The 14560-nt window shown below is 35.2% G+C and overlaps 1 protein-coding gene across 3 annotated transcripts in view; it reads right to left on the reverse strand.

The window, feature by feature from the left end:
• The window catches only part of PARP8 (poly(ADP-ribose) polymerase family member 8), a 171178-nt gene that overhangs the window by 19322 nt on the left and 137296 nt on the right, over nucleotides 1-14560 (reverse strand). For all 3 annotated transcript variants that reach the window (XM_079145908.1, XM_079145907.1, XM_079145906.1), the window contains 3 exons: nucleotides 6916-7008; nucleotides 2477-2602; nucleotides 1434-1499 (listed from right to left, as the gene is read on the reverse strand). In XM_079145908.1, coding sequence (XP_079002034.1) covers nucleotides 1434-1499; nucleotides 2477-2602; nucleotides 6916-7008 — 285 coding nt within the window. The remainder of the gene's footprint in view (nucleotides 1-1433; nucleotides 1500-2476; nucleotides 2603-6915; nucleotides 7009-14560) is intronic.

Genomic DNA, 14560 nt, shown 5'->3' on the forward strand with positions numbered 1-14560 from the left:
GTTTTTAAGCAACATCACTTGTAAATTAAAGGATCTCTTTACCACGGTCTGACACTTATCTGTTGAATAAAGAATGAATATTTGACTACATGAATAAATAATGATCAAAAGAACCAAGAATTAAAGTTGGAAATGTAAAGACATACTTTTTGAGCACAGTCTTCAAACAGAAGAGTAGAGGTGGCACCAGGTGGAGGAGGAAATAATGCAGAAGCTCAGGGAGGCCTGGGGCAAGAGTTATTCCTTCTCCAGAGAAAATTAATGGCCCAAGATAAGGCTCGTCACAGGCCCACAAGGGTCAGTCCCTCACACAGTGCAAGCCTTGTCTAATGGTTTGAATACGAGGAACCCCACAATGGTTCATGTAATACACAATGCAGGAATGTTCACAAGTGAAATGATTAAAGGAGAACTGTGACCTCACCAGTGGACTATTTCATCTGATGGATTAAAACTTTGAAGAGACTACTGAGTTTTAACTGTAAACAGGTAGAATGGGGCTGCAGTGCTTGTGGGAAATATACCTTCCCACCCTCTGTATTCCCCAGCTGCCACAACTGAGCAGCTTTCCTTCACTATGCCCTTCTGCCATGATGTTCTAGCTCACATCAGGCCAGGTGCAATGGACCGCAGACTATACTGCTGAAACCATAAGCCAAAATAAACTTTTCCTCTTCTAAGTTGTTTTTCAGATATTTTAGTCCAAATGACAAAAAGAAGACTAACATACTTTGAAGTTTTATATACAAGCTGTACACACAGTGGGTGTTGCTAATTTGAGATTATTTTCTATTTATAACGAGTTTTAAGCCTCTCTCCAAATCTGTGGAGGGGAAAGGGCTCATTAATTCCATGGCATGTGTCTTTCCAAGTGCTGGGCAGCATACAGCCCAGGGATGTGTCAGGTCTCCACAATGAACCCTAATCCTCGCTCAGCAAACTTGTCCACCAGAGCCTTGCTAAAAACCACAAATATAAACTCACATTCTCAAGGGAGTCTGGCATTTCTAAAGAAGCTTTAGGTTCTGTGTTATATTGAAAATATGCATGCAAAATTTGCATCTTAAAGAAAATTTGTTATTTTAACATAAAAAAGTTTTGAAATTACAACTATCAATTAAAATTGACATTATAAGAAGATGGTACTAGATTTCACTTCTTAAGTATCTCAATGTACCCTCATGTGCTCAATGTCCTTTCCTTTATGTGAAAGCAGAGTATTAGGGTTATAATTGTGTACTTACCCTCCCAAAATCACAGCACGTCAAGACACTGATATAGTTAAATAAAACATTATAATAAAAAAATTTTATAATTTTAATTATACCTCATACAATAGGAAAATCTACATTTCACTACATGATCAATACTCTTAAAATATGATCCTACTCAAGCATACCGAACAGTATAAAGTCACATGACAGTATACTTACTTGTGTCATTTCTCTGATAGAAGTTATGCTATCCAGTGCTTTCATTACTCTATCATAGTTCTTCTTCTGCATAATGAGAAAAAAACAGAATTCAATTAAAATCTTTGAGAAGCTACATATCACTAGAGAAATACATTATTTCTATACTTGAAGTTTCCATCAAAATCAGTGTGAGAGCAATAATCATTTTATATACATAAAAGGGAAGACTGTAATAAGATGGCTCAAGGATTTATAACTAAGATCAAGGGAGGAAAAAAGAAAGCAATGCAATTCCTTATATAAGGACAGAAAATCATATTTAGCTTATGGGGTAAGTTTTAGAAGTACAAAAGCAGACACTGGGTTCTTGATTCACGCTTCATCACTAAAACAACGGGCAATAATGTAAGCACAGAATCCTTCTAAAACACAAAAATCTACTTCGAATCTCTCAACTGCTCTTATTTTCTTTTGATTGGAATATTGTTACCAGAATAGTATGGGACGGTGTACATGTGACAACACACGCCAACTGATAATTCATTTGTAAGCGTAACATAAATATGGGCCCTGCTACCACTTCAAAAAAAGGCAAGTTCTTCCAGGGAAATATTATATAGTTATAAAATGATTCCAAGATGAATAATAATTATTAATTTTGGCTCTCATGCAATTTGAAATTTTTCTTATTTCAGAAGGATTCTGCCTGTTTCCCAAAAATATTTAAAAGACATTTTTCTTGAGATATGTCAGTTCATTAACAATATCAGTTCAGCTTTCACTAATCTTCAGAGAGCTGAAAGAGGGAGAGGAGAAGAGGATAAAGAGGTTAAAGCAAAATAAATAAATACATAAATTTTAAAAACCTAGACTTTTTCCCTTTCATCATGATCCTTAAAATTAAAATGAGGTTACATAAAATCAGAATCCCCCAAAAAAACTAAAATAAACTTTAAAAAATTGTGGATCTGCTTGATGACATAGGACATTCAGAGAGAAAGAGCAAATCTCATTTACTATTATCAGAAACTGAGTGCTGAGGGGTTACGGTGCCTACTTACCCTGGGGTTGAAGGCCAACATCTGAGGATCATTAGGATCCACCACAGAAGGATATGGCTCGAAAATGACAACTTTTCTAGGAGATTCCAATGCAGATCTACACATGGACACCAGCAGATCTACCACCTTGAAGCACACCCATGAGACAGTTACTTTCCTTAAGTTTCAGCAAGCATTTCACCACTGCTTCTCCTCTCACTGCTTCTCCTCTCACTGCTTCCTCCTCTCACTGCTTCTCCTCTCACTGGTTCTCCTTCTCTGCTCCTCTCTCACTGCTTCTCTCCTCTCACTGCTCCTCCTCTCACTGCTCCTCTCCTCTCACTGCTTCTCCTCTCTCACTGCTTCTCCTCTCTCACTGCTTCTCTCCTCTCACTGCTTCTCCTCTCTCACTGCTTCTCTCCTCTCACTGCTCCTCCTCTCACTGCTCCTCTCCTCTCACTACTTCTCCTCTGGCTGCTTCTCTCCTATCACTGCTTCTCCTCTCACCGCTTCTCCTCTCACTGTTAGCATCAGTTCATCAGGAAGCCCAAGACTACAACCAAAATCTCACACCTGCAACTCTTGACTTTAGACCAAATTTGGCCAAACTATACTCTTAATTCAAAATAAAAAACATGTGCCATCTTTAATAACTCACATTCTAATAAGCCTCTGTCATGAGTACGTATTATCTGCTAGCTTGTTCAAGGCCCCATGGTAAAGACAATGAGAAAGACAGACTAGTCCATAGGCAGGTGGTGTGTACAGTCTAATGGAGGAAATGCATCGTAAAAACTCAAGTTAAAAAGAATATATGCTTCAGTAGAATTTCTGGTACTTTTAAAAGCTATAAAAATAAAGAGGATGTTAAAGAACAATGCAGAAGGGAGTGCTGTCTTTCGAAGTCAGGAGGGGAGAGATGCAACTATCTGGAGTGAAACTGTTTCAGGTAAAGAAAGTCGCACAACACAGGAAATCTGGCACACTCCAAAAAAACAGCAAATTGCCTGGCATCATCTTGGCTCTTCCTACTCTCCTCTGTCAATGTCTTTTAATCTCTCTTAATTTGTTTTATTCCTATATTATCCATGATCCTTTTGCACAATTGACTAAAAGGCAGCACTTACTACATAGTAGCTAAGCTGGCTCCCATCCACGGTTCCCAAAACAATGTACTATATTTCTGGCAACTGGATATAGGAAATTGATACTGTCTAAATGGAGAACATTGACCCAAACAGACACACCTAAATGTGGACATTAAAAAGGAAAGCTGTTCCTAGAGTTTTAAACAGGTGTTTTAAAAATGCATAGTAAGAGATGGACAATTTCTGATTCTTCTGTTTCTAGTAGGGACGTTGTGACCTAATGGCAGTTGCGCTCACTGTTCTCATGGACTCACAGAATATACCCATTCATCACAATGTTATTCATCACATTACCTAAACTAATTAGTAATCTTGCACAAGTATACATACATATACGCTCACAAAACTCCTTCAAAAAGCCTAGATATGTAATACTAATGTTTCCAACACACGATTTCAAAGAAATAAAACTGTTCTAGTAGAATAGGATTTGAGGGCCTGTAATGGTGGTTGTGTTTCATGGACCACAGGACACTATTATTCCAGCCCAGTATCCTGCAGTGGTGAGGAGCATCTCTGTGTCTCCCAGAGCTACTAAGAGCACCATCAACTGCAAAAGTCAATGAATACAATGAGACTACTGAGACAGTTTTGTTTTGTTTTGCTTTTGTTTGATTCTATGTAATCTTCAGGGTTATGACCAATATTGGATGCATGTTTTAAAAACTATAATAGTTAAAAGGAATGTTCTCTTTTAAATAGAATAAATTCTCATCATGAATACCAATCTTTAGAGTAAAATCAATAAACTTATTTGATCAAGCACTTAAGTTTTCTAACTACCACTAGATATTTTAAGATCCACTTTAAAAACATTATTTTCAGAAATGTAATGATGATGAGAAAAATCTCACCTATTGTTTTATTTAACATTCCTAACATTAGCATAATTTCACTTTTTCCTTTAATTAACATGTACTATTTCTAGTTTTCAATTGTTTTATTTGAGGGAAATTTTACATCCAGCAAAATGTACAAGTTTTAAGTGACTACTTGAGGTCTTTGGGGATTTTTCTGTTTTGTTTTGTTTTGTTCTGTGTTTTTCCTTCTAGAAAATAAACCCAAGGGTGATTTCCCACTGAGCTGCATCCCCAGTCCTTTTCATTTTTATTTTGATAAAGGATCTTGCTAAGTTGCCTAGCCAGGCTTTGAACTTGAGATCCTCTTGGCTCAGCCTCCTGAGTTGCTAGTATCACAGGCATGGGCCACCAAGCATTTTTAGTAACTATGCACATAATACATGTAAACCTATGATATATTTTTTTCATACAACCCACTAGGTAAGGTTTTATCAACATACATTAAAATATCTTTTATTTTCAATATTACTTCCAAGGGATGAGAAAAACTTCCACATTTAAAAATTTTTTTTTTTTAAAAAAGGAGAGAAAAGGAAATGACTCATGGTCAGACACAGTTAAGAAACTTTCTCAGGATGGACTAGTTAATTTTTTTAGTTTTAGGGATTTTTGAAGCCTTTAATATACAAACCGAATATGCAAGGCACGGGGGCAATAGTAAGCTGTACATATGAAATTTATTTTAATTATGAAATCATTTTTCTACAACATAAGATCACAGTTCTACTGTGATAGTATTTTTCATTTATAATTCATTACATAAAAAAATATTGTCCTTAGTATTTCATCAAACACAGCGTCATAGTTTGGCTGAGCAGTGAAAGGGCTAGGTACTTAGGCTACAGTGTTAATTATCTATTGTGCATCACCTAGTACAGGGTCCCCTGTCAACAAGATATCCTATATTGAGTATCTACTGCAAGATCGCTCTTCTCACCCATCTCTGTGAAGTTCATAAATGAAAGATTGGTAATTCTTTTTGCAATTATCTTCCTGTTGATTTTTAATGAAGCTGAATGTTTCCTCATGTTTCTTTACTAACTACATGTCCCTTTTGTGAATTCATGTTCATTTTCTGTTTATCTGTTATGGCCCTTGTGTTTTTCTTCTCTAAAAATGTTCAGCTTTTATATAATTATGTTTGTGGAAGTAAAGAGCTTTTCATACTTTCTTGGGGGGATGGGGGTTCAGGAATTGAACCCAGGGGTGCTTAACCACTGAACCACATCTCCAGCTCTTTTTAATTTTTTATTTAGAGACAGGGTCTTGCTGAATTGTTTAGAGCCTCACTAAGTTGCTGAGGCTGACTTTGAACTCGAGATCCTCTTGCCTCATCCTCCCCAGAGTAGCTGGGATTTCAGGTATACACCACCATGCCTGGTTACTTCATTCTTAATGTTCATCATTTCTTCAGGGAAGCACATAATGTGAAGAATGGCATTTCTCCTTAGGATTTCCAATGACAGCATAAATGCACAAGCCTGGTGAACCATTTCAGTTGGGCGCACTCCATTTTACTCTCCTCTAGTCTGCGTATCATTTTTTCAAACTACTCTTTAAGGTACTTGGTATTTGTTTTCATAAACAGAGTACGAAAGAGCTAAACAGATTTTTCTCCAATATTGCAGGCTCATTGTTCCTACTTCACTTACTAAATAACCTCCTGAAGTCATCAGCATTGAAAGCAAAAGAAGATGTGATTCCTCTTTTAACAATATATTAGATGTATTTATAATGACTGGGTTTTGGGATAATCTGACATCCTTTTCTTTGCCAATACTGTATTTTGTTTAAATTTTATAGCACTCTGCTTTTGAAAAGTTGGCATCTCTTAATTAACATTTATTCATTTTTAATGTTTAAAAATTTTTTTCATACATGAATTAGTAATTTAGTTACACTCTACATGAGAAACAACAATTAAAATTTTCATGGAATTGCATGAAGTAATATTTTTTGGCATCCTTATCATTTATTTTTTCCTTTCTAGAAACAGCATGCTTCTTGATTCCAAGCTCTTTCTTTGTTTTTATATTTTTCTTCTTATCTCCTATATTCTTCTCTAAAATGGACTACTCTTTTATTTTATATTCTTCCCATTATTTTTGAACTTCAGTTTTAAAAATAAACTGATTTCCAGTTTATGGTGGTATAACTTTACAAACATGTTTATATAAAGCATGTATTACCATTTCAGTATCTCAATTTCACTGTGTGAGAATTAAATTAATTCTTAAAAAAAATTAATCTCTCCCCTTGCCAACTGCAAAATGACAAAACACACAAAATGAAAACAGAAAATTTAGTCTATATCTAAAAAATATCAAGTGCCAGTCTGCCTCTAACAAGAAGCTCTTGAAAATTTCCCACAAAGAGTTACAGAGTGAAAGTAACTAGTGGACTAGCACAAATTTTTGAATCAAAATAAGGAATAATTAGTATCAGTTAGTACCTGAGCTCCAGTTGCTATTTCATCAGCAGCTTCATTCATTACTCCCAGGGTTTGAAAAGCAAAGACACACAGCTCTCGTTCACACACAGTAGGCTACAAAAGAAATGGGAATCAATTACAGTACTTTCCATTTCTCAAATTTAAAATTAAATTGATGACTGTCTACATAATAAACAATGTTAAAAAAAGAATCCATACTATTTTGTTTAAAAAAAAAATAGATTCTTAAACTTAGTTAATAATTTAATAGAGTCCTTTACTAATAAAGAGTTGCAAATATGGTAAGAAATTATCCATTTCAGTTAGTTGCGGGCACTTTCATTTGAAACAATTTAGTAATACATGAAAATATGTTAAAAAGAAAAATTCCTATCTCTTGAAAATATACATTTGGCACAAGAAATGCATTTTTAGAAAAAGTAAATACTAAGGTTAAGATGATAAAATAAAAACGAGGTTATACACAAAAGTTCTACAAGACAGATATACGGAGAACTCACTTTTTCCTAGCAAATTTGTTCGGAAGAAATAAGCATGACTCTGCTTACTTGCTACTCAGCTCTTGAAGGATTGGTTTTGCTGCAAAGACTTTGGACTTCAATAACCTCCTGAAGTCAACAGCACTGAAATATACACTCTGCAATTACTTTGGAAAAGCTCTCATCTTTCAAATCTAATATAGTGTCATCTCTTTGATTTATCTTATCTCCCTGGTTACATTGCATTAGGTAGCTGATGAAGCCTAACAGGATGCAATCCATGGTGCCTCTCCACAGCAGACAAAAGGCATGTGTTAGTGCCACTGCTTCTGTGCTCGCTGCTTTTAGAGGACGGCTGGTCTTTTGCTTAGCCAGTGGGGAAGTATTGCACCACTCTGAACATCTTGTCTGTAGAGAATGAGCCCATATGTGTGGCTTTATGGACAGAAAGGCTGAATGATCACAAACATTTCTGGTTCACTCTCCCCTGAAGAGAATGTTAGAGGAAAAAGGAATTGATATATTCCTTCCCTTGTCAGTCTTAAAAGTGCAGTCTGGTTCCATTTCAGAAATATCAGAACTGTGGGAGGAAATTAATCTGAAAAAGGTCTCCAGACAAAAGCTATACACATTCCATATATATCTGGATATGCATACAACAGGGCTTTTTCATTCCACTTTTTCCTTAACTTCAATGTGTAGCTGAATCTTCTGTTTTGTGGGCACACATCTGTGTGCATGTTACAATCTCAATTTCTCCCAAGGACATTAGACTGTTTCTTTTGTTCACTTCCTGAGGCAAAGTGCATGGTGTGATCGAAAGTAACAGCAGCAAATATTTCCTGAATATTGACTATACCCTCAAATGCTATACTGATGTCTGAATAAAACAAAAATATGAACAAACAAAAGTTTCCAGTAAAATAAGAACCTTGAAAATCACAAAGGCTCTGGAACTTATTCATGTACCAGCTACCCAAAATTCAATGAGGAGGGAATGGTGACAGGGAAGGTTCTTCATTTTGAATCACACTTCTGTCAAACAATGCATCACTGTTTTTATGACTAAAATTCATTAATCCCAAAAATGAGTAACAAGGTAATGCTTATTTAGTGACCAAAGTAATGATTAGTTTCTTTTGAACAATGGACAATCAACTATACTTTGTGATCATCAAAATATGTGTGTAAATATGTACACATGTGAGATATTATATGTGCATATAATCATGCACACACATTCCAGGAAATATAACAACAGAAACTATAGTACCAAATTATATTTTTACAGAAATATAAAATATCATTAAAGTAGATTTAAAGGTTAATTTTGAAAAGTTCAACACAAAAAAAAATTTCAAGGACATGGGGGAAATTATGATAGACACAGTTTTGCATATCTCTGTCACAACACATTATTGCCAATGCTGGCTATTCAAGAATATTCTGCCTTGGTCTCCAATGATTTTTAGCAATTTCACCCAAGACCTCCCTATTCTATACTTCTCAGGCTTTTCTAAAATGCTTTGTCTGCACTGTTTAATCCCCTGAGAGACCTCTTTATTCTAACCTCTACAGCTCCAAATCACATGAACTTGCCAAGCGGCCCATTATTTTAAGTAATGAACCTGCACTCTTATAATGAAATGATGACATTATCACATTATGGACACTCCTTTCCCTTTTTGTATGATTTGTTTGAAAGTAGCATTCCTTCCCAGACCCAAACATGTAAGATTCACTTCTTAGAATATCCTGCTACTGTAAGTTGAAAAGGGGCGATTAGGCAAAAATCAGGCATGTTAAAAAACCTGCTGACAGGTTAGAATATACATTACATTCTTATGTAAATAAATTTATCTTTCCTTCTTTTTTGGCAGTGCTTGGGAATGAACCCAGGGCCTTGTGCTTGCAAGGGAAGCACTCTACCAACTGAGCTATATCCCCAGCCCTCCTCCTTTTCAAAATAGTCAACTACAAATATAATAAGGTTGTCACTAATTTATATACCACACCAATGCCATAATAAGTAAATGTGCCTGAGATTATTAAAAAAAAAAAAAAAAATTCTATTATGTTTTGTTTGTTCTTATGAGAAAGTTCAAGGAACATTCAAAATGTAAGATGCAAATTACTTCAATTTTCAAGGAAACATTTCCATATTTATTTACTTTTGTATAGTAACAATCCCTTCTTATTTATTCACATTTTATTTGAGAATTCAAAATGTCAACACAAGATGGCACACTCAAAAAAAATTCTCAAATAACACTAAGTGATCAAGACTAGGTGTCTGCTCACAGAAGGGGCATTCTGTTCAAGGATGAGAAATCGAATCATTTTTCCTTAGTGAAATATAAGTACTTACATTTTGGACTAGCACTCTCTTGCCATGAAACGATTCCCATCTAACCACCACACCAACCTTCACAAGCTGAGCTATGACATTATCTACACAGAAAACTCTAGCACTTATTCAAAACCACACCATCACTAAGTAACTGTTAGCAGGTAAGTGTAATGATGAATTTTATTACCATACTTTCATACAAATTTACGTATGCCTGAATATAACCAATAAATTTACTAATTTATTTTTTACTTTACCATATATCTACTAGTTTGAATTTGTAAAATACAGTTTGCCATTAATGTATTATTAAATTGTCTTAAAACAATCCATATAACTTAGACTATAAAACCATGGCAAGTTCTCCATTATCAACATAAACATATTTACTACACAATATTCATTATGTACCATTTAAAAGCACAGGTAACTTTACATGTGTCCCTAAAATATAAATTATTTTGAAAGGTTTCAGCTAAGAAGAATACGTTTTTTAATCAGAGAAATTTAAATGCAATAAAAAATGTTTCAGTTTCTTAAGCCCTAAAGAATATTTTAGAACCTAACTGTACTTTTAAAAAGCTGTGTTATCAGAGAATTCAAATTATCCTCTTACCCCTGAAGAGAAAGCAAATCTACAGAATTTAGCTACATATTTACAAATAGAGATAAACCATCAAGAATGGTTTTCAAACATTTCTGCATCTTTTTGTCCAAACAAAGTATTCTGTGCAAGTTCAATATGTAAAACACATAGAAGTGGAGCCTGTTGCACTTGGAGCACATGTGTTTATCTGATTCCCTAACTGTAAAGTGAGAAGAAAAATAACATCTAGCTGCCTGAGTCGATAAGAGGACCAAGTGAGATAAGGTATGTATGAAATCTCCTTGAGGAATGGAGAGCTGTTTAAGTGTTAACAATATAAGAAACTAGACAAGCTGTCTCTGCCGCGGCTTTAACTCAATGCGTATACAAAGGTAAATATTTCATAAAAGAATACTTTTCTTTGAAGTACATTATGCAGCCTTTTATTTTTGCATCCAGTTTTTTTATCAAAACCTCTCAATTTATTGCTACAATCTTTCTTACAAAAAACAAAAATCGATTTAAATATAAATTCCTCACTTAAAACTAGTGTTTAAAAAATGAGAATTATATTAAAATTTTAAGAACCCAAACCTATAATCCTTTAATTCTCTGTATTTTTAGTACACTAGTCAATGCTTTGAATTTTTTTTCTTTTTTTTTCCTTAGTGAAACGTAAGTACTTATATTGTGGACTAGCATTTTCCTGCCATGAAATGACTCCCATCTAACCACCACACCAACCTTCATGAACTGGACATTGATTTTTGTTTCTTGTAAGAAAGATTGTAACAATAGATTGACGAGTTTTGATTAAAAAAAAAAAAAAACTGTGGATACAAAAATAAAAATGCGGCATAATGTACTTCAAAGAAAAGTAATGTCCACTGGAGAGACAGAAACACCACAGGGACCAAGGCAGACCTCAGGAAGGCAGAGACCTGAACAGAGTTCCTATTTGTCTTATACAACAAAGATACTGTTTGAGCATTAAAATCAATGTCAACCCAACTCGATAGGGTATTTTTAAAAGTCATGTTTTTTAACTAAAAGTTTCTGGAAATGATTATTATTTTGTTTTGTTTGTGTTTCAGAACCTGAAATTGGAAGTTCCATATTGGAGGGGAGTTTCCAGAGGGTGTTAGTATGATGCACTTTTTCATTCACTCTTCAAATACTAAAGTGAGACCTAAATACAAGCTCTACCTAGTTCATTCTTACAAGATGAAATGGGAATACTCTGGTTTACCCTCCATGCCCAGTTTCTCCAGGTTTTTTATGGGCATGTCTCAAACTGTGACCAAATTATAACTGAGTGTTATTAATTTCATTTAGAAAATAAAAGTCTTAATTATAAAGACCAGTCTAAAGGCCACAGCAAGGAAGATACACAAAAACATGGATTGTCAGGTTTCTCAGATGACTTTGCTTCAGCAGGATTGCCATTCTGCTCAAGTAAGTGACAGACACATTCAAACATATTGAGAACCACTGGACTAGATCAAACCACTCAGAACAAGTAGCCCAGGACTTTTCCACATGGCAAGAAAAGAGAATGACATCATAATTATTGTTTCATATGTTGATGTGGAAAATGGGGAAGTCTGTTAACCAGGGACACATGAATGAGGACCACGTTATCAGCGACAGAGGTCCAACTCTGCAGGGCCATCAATTCACACAACCACATTGTTTTTATCAAGCATGGTACAAATGCTTACGTGCAGGAGGTGAAAGCACATAAGACAAAGAAGAGATATAAGGTCACTAATCCAAGACAGGGGTGTTCTCAAAGTGAGTGTAACAAAAAGGCAAGGATGCTAGGAATTTAGAGACCTTGGGGCACTAATTTTTCTTTTCTTTTCAAAACACTTGAAGACACAATAAACATTTTCAAACCCTTTCTAAAGGGGTTTGCTGTATAAACCCTCTACAGAACTACTCCTTTGGTTTTCTGAATAATCCAACTGCACAGCCAGTTTGAAAATCCAGGACTCTGAACAATTCTCTTAATGGTGATGGAAGTGTTACACAAAGTGTGCTATCAGTGATATCTATGAGTTTGGTAACGATGAAGAGATGACTGGAGTATTTCTGTGGTGCCCAGGATTGAACCCGGGCCTTGTGCTTGCAATGCAAGCACTCTACCAACTGAGCTACATCCCCAGCCCTCTTGGACTTAAGTATCTTAAGACTTTAGGGGCATTGGGGATTGGGGGGAGGGTGGGTGTTCATGAGTTTTAAGGAAAGTGAGATGTGGAGAAAAGAAAAAAAATATGAAAAAGAGTCAATTTGGAAAAAGAATGATCTAACCAGTGAGAAAATTATTAGAATAAAATTGTAGAGAAAACCACATTTTATCTAATCTATGTAATCACCAATTTACCATTTTGGGAATTTGTTACAGCTACTAATGTATCAAGCGAGCTGAATAAATAGTCAATGAATCAGTTCACTGGTTAATATCCTAAAAAAAAGGGTGAATTAAAGATTTTCAATATTACTCTTAAATTTCAGCAAAATATATTGCAATGCAAATACTAAAGAGAAATAGAAGAAAAAAATGAGCGTGCCCAACCAACTTAGGTAAAGCATCTGTTTAACAGAAGCAAGAAACAGATCTTTCTGTTTCACTCTCTCTCTGAACATAAGTTTCTCTGAATTTCATTTCCTAATCCAACTTCAAGTCACTTATCTTACTAATAAGAACATCAAAGTTAAGTTTTTTGATTTTCTTAGATACCAGTCTGCGTCATAAAGGCATTAAACCATCTGGTGAGTAGCTATCTCATATTTATTTACAAAATGTCTTCTCTCTTGCTCACAAAAATACATTACTTCTACAAGAAGCCAGCCTACTTCATTGACACAGACATAAAGTCAAACAAAATTCAGAATACAGCATATTAATACAAACTATAACAATTTTACCACTTGCTTTATGAAGGATGCCAGTCACTAAATCACACAGAGCAAACTCCCAACAATGTGTGCAGTATGTAGCAGGACAAAACACTGTCAGTTCAAGCCCACACGTGAAGAGCAAGAACCCCAGGCTGGTGCCATTCTGCCAGTGTTAAAATTCTGTCTTACTGGCAAAATAACACTGAAAAGAATTTCTGTTTTCCTCATTTGTGAAGTGTGGGTGGTAATAATACCTACCTCATAGGGTTTTTATGAGGATTTGACAATTCATGTAAAACTCTTAGAGCACATAATCACTCAGAGCATTTGCTACTGATAACACTACTATGATCTTTTGCAGTGGAAAATGCATGACCATGGACCAACCAGTAGATCAAGATGAACACATGGACACTAACAAAACTCAAAGTGCTGCTCCCAGGTGGGGTAGGCTTTGATGACCAGAGGATGTGTCCCAATTTCATCACTGTTACACGTTCCAAAAATCAAAGAGCAGAAACAAATGGCACAATTATTTTTTTTAAATTAGTTATTTTTAGTTAATTTGGATTTCAGAATAACATTATACCTCTGAAAGAAATGCTGACTACCACCACCACCACCAACAACAACAACAAAAACAAAACAAAACCAAAAATTGCATACAGGTCTGGGGTGGGGTGGGGTGGGCTGGGGTGTAGCTCAGGGAAAGAGCACTTGCTTGGCATGCTGGGCTCCATCCCTAGCAGAGGGGAAAATAAAGCATGTGTACTGCACATATGCTTTTCTTAAGACAAAACAACTGTATCACAAAATTTGACAGATAATCATATTAATAAAGAGGCTGATTATACATGATTTTAAAATGTAATACTTGACCATACAAAATAATTTCTAATAAAGTTATTGCTATCTATAGGCTTTGTGACTTGTCTTTCAAACATGTGCTTAAGAGAAAAAAAAAAGACTTCTCTTAAAAAGTGTAACAATGAATCTAGCATTGTCCTTTCTACTTATCAAGCCTTCAATAAGTGTCTAAGATGCAGAGCTTTGAAATCAGAAGTTTCTGGTTGGAAGTCCAACTTCTGCCTACACTACCTGGACAGTGTTTAACAAATTACCTAACCTCTGTCAATCTTAGTGAATCTTAATCTTATAGGCAACAAGGGAGCAAATATACCTAAACCAAAAGAGTTTTGTGAAAATCAAGTAAGGAAGCAATATGCAAAATATATCTGCATGCAGTACCTAGTACATAGCACCCAATAACTGCCTTTCCTCAGCTAACCATACTAGGTATTGTTTAATAATTACCTTAATATTTAC

The sequence above is a fragment of the Sciurus vulgaris genome (genome assembly GCF_902686455.1).
Source record: "Sciurus vulgaris genome assembly, chromosome: 6".
In the NCBI taxonomy this organism is placed as follows: domain Eukaryota; kingdom Metazoa; phylum Chordata; class Mammalia; order Rodentia; family Sciuridae; genus Sciurus; species Sciurus vulgaris.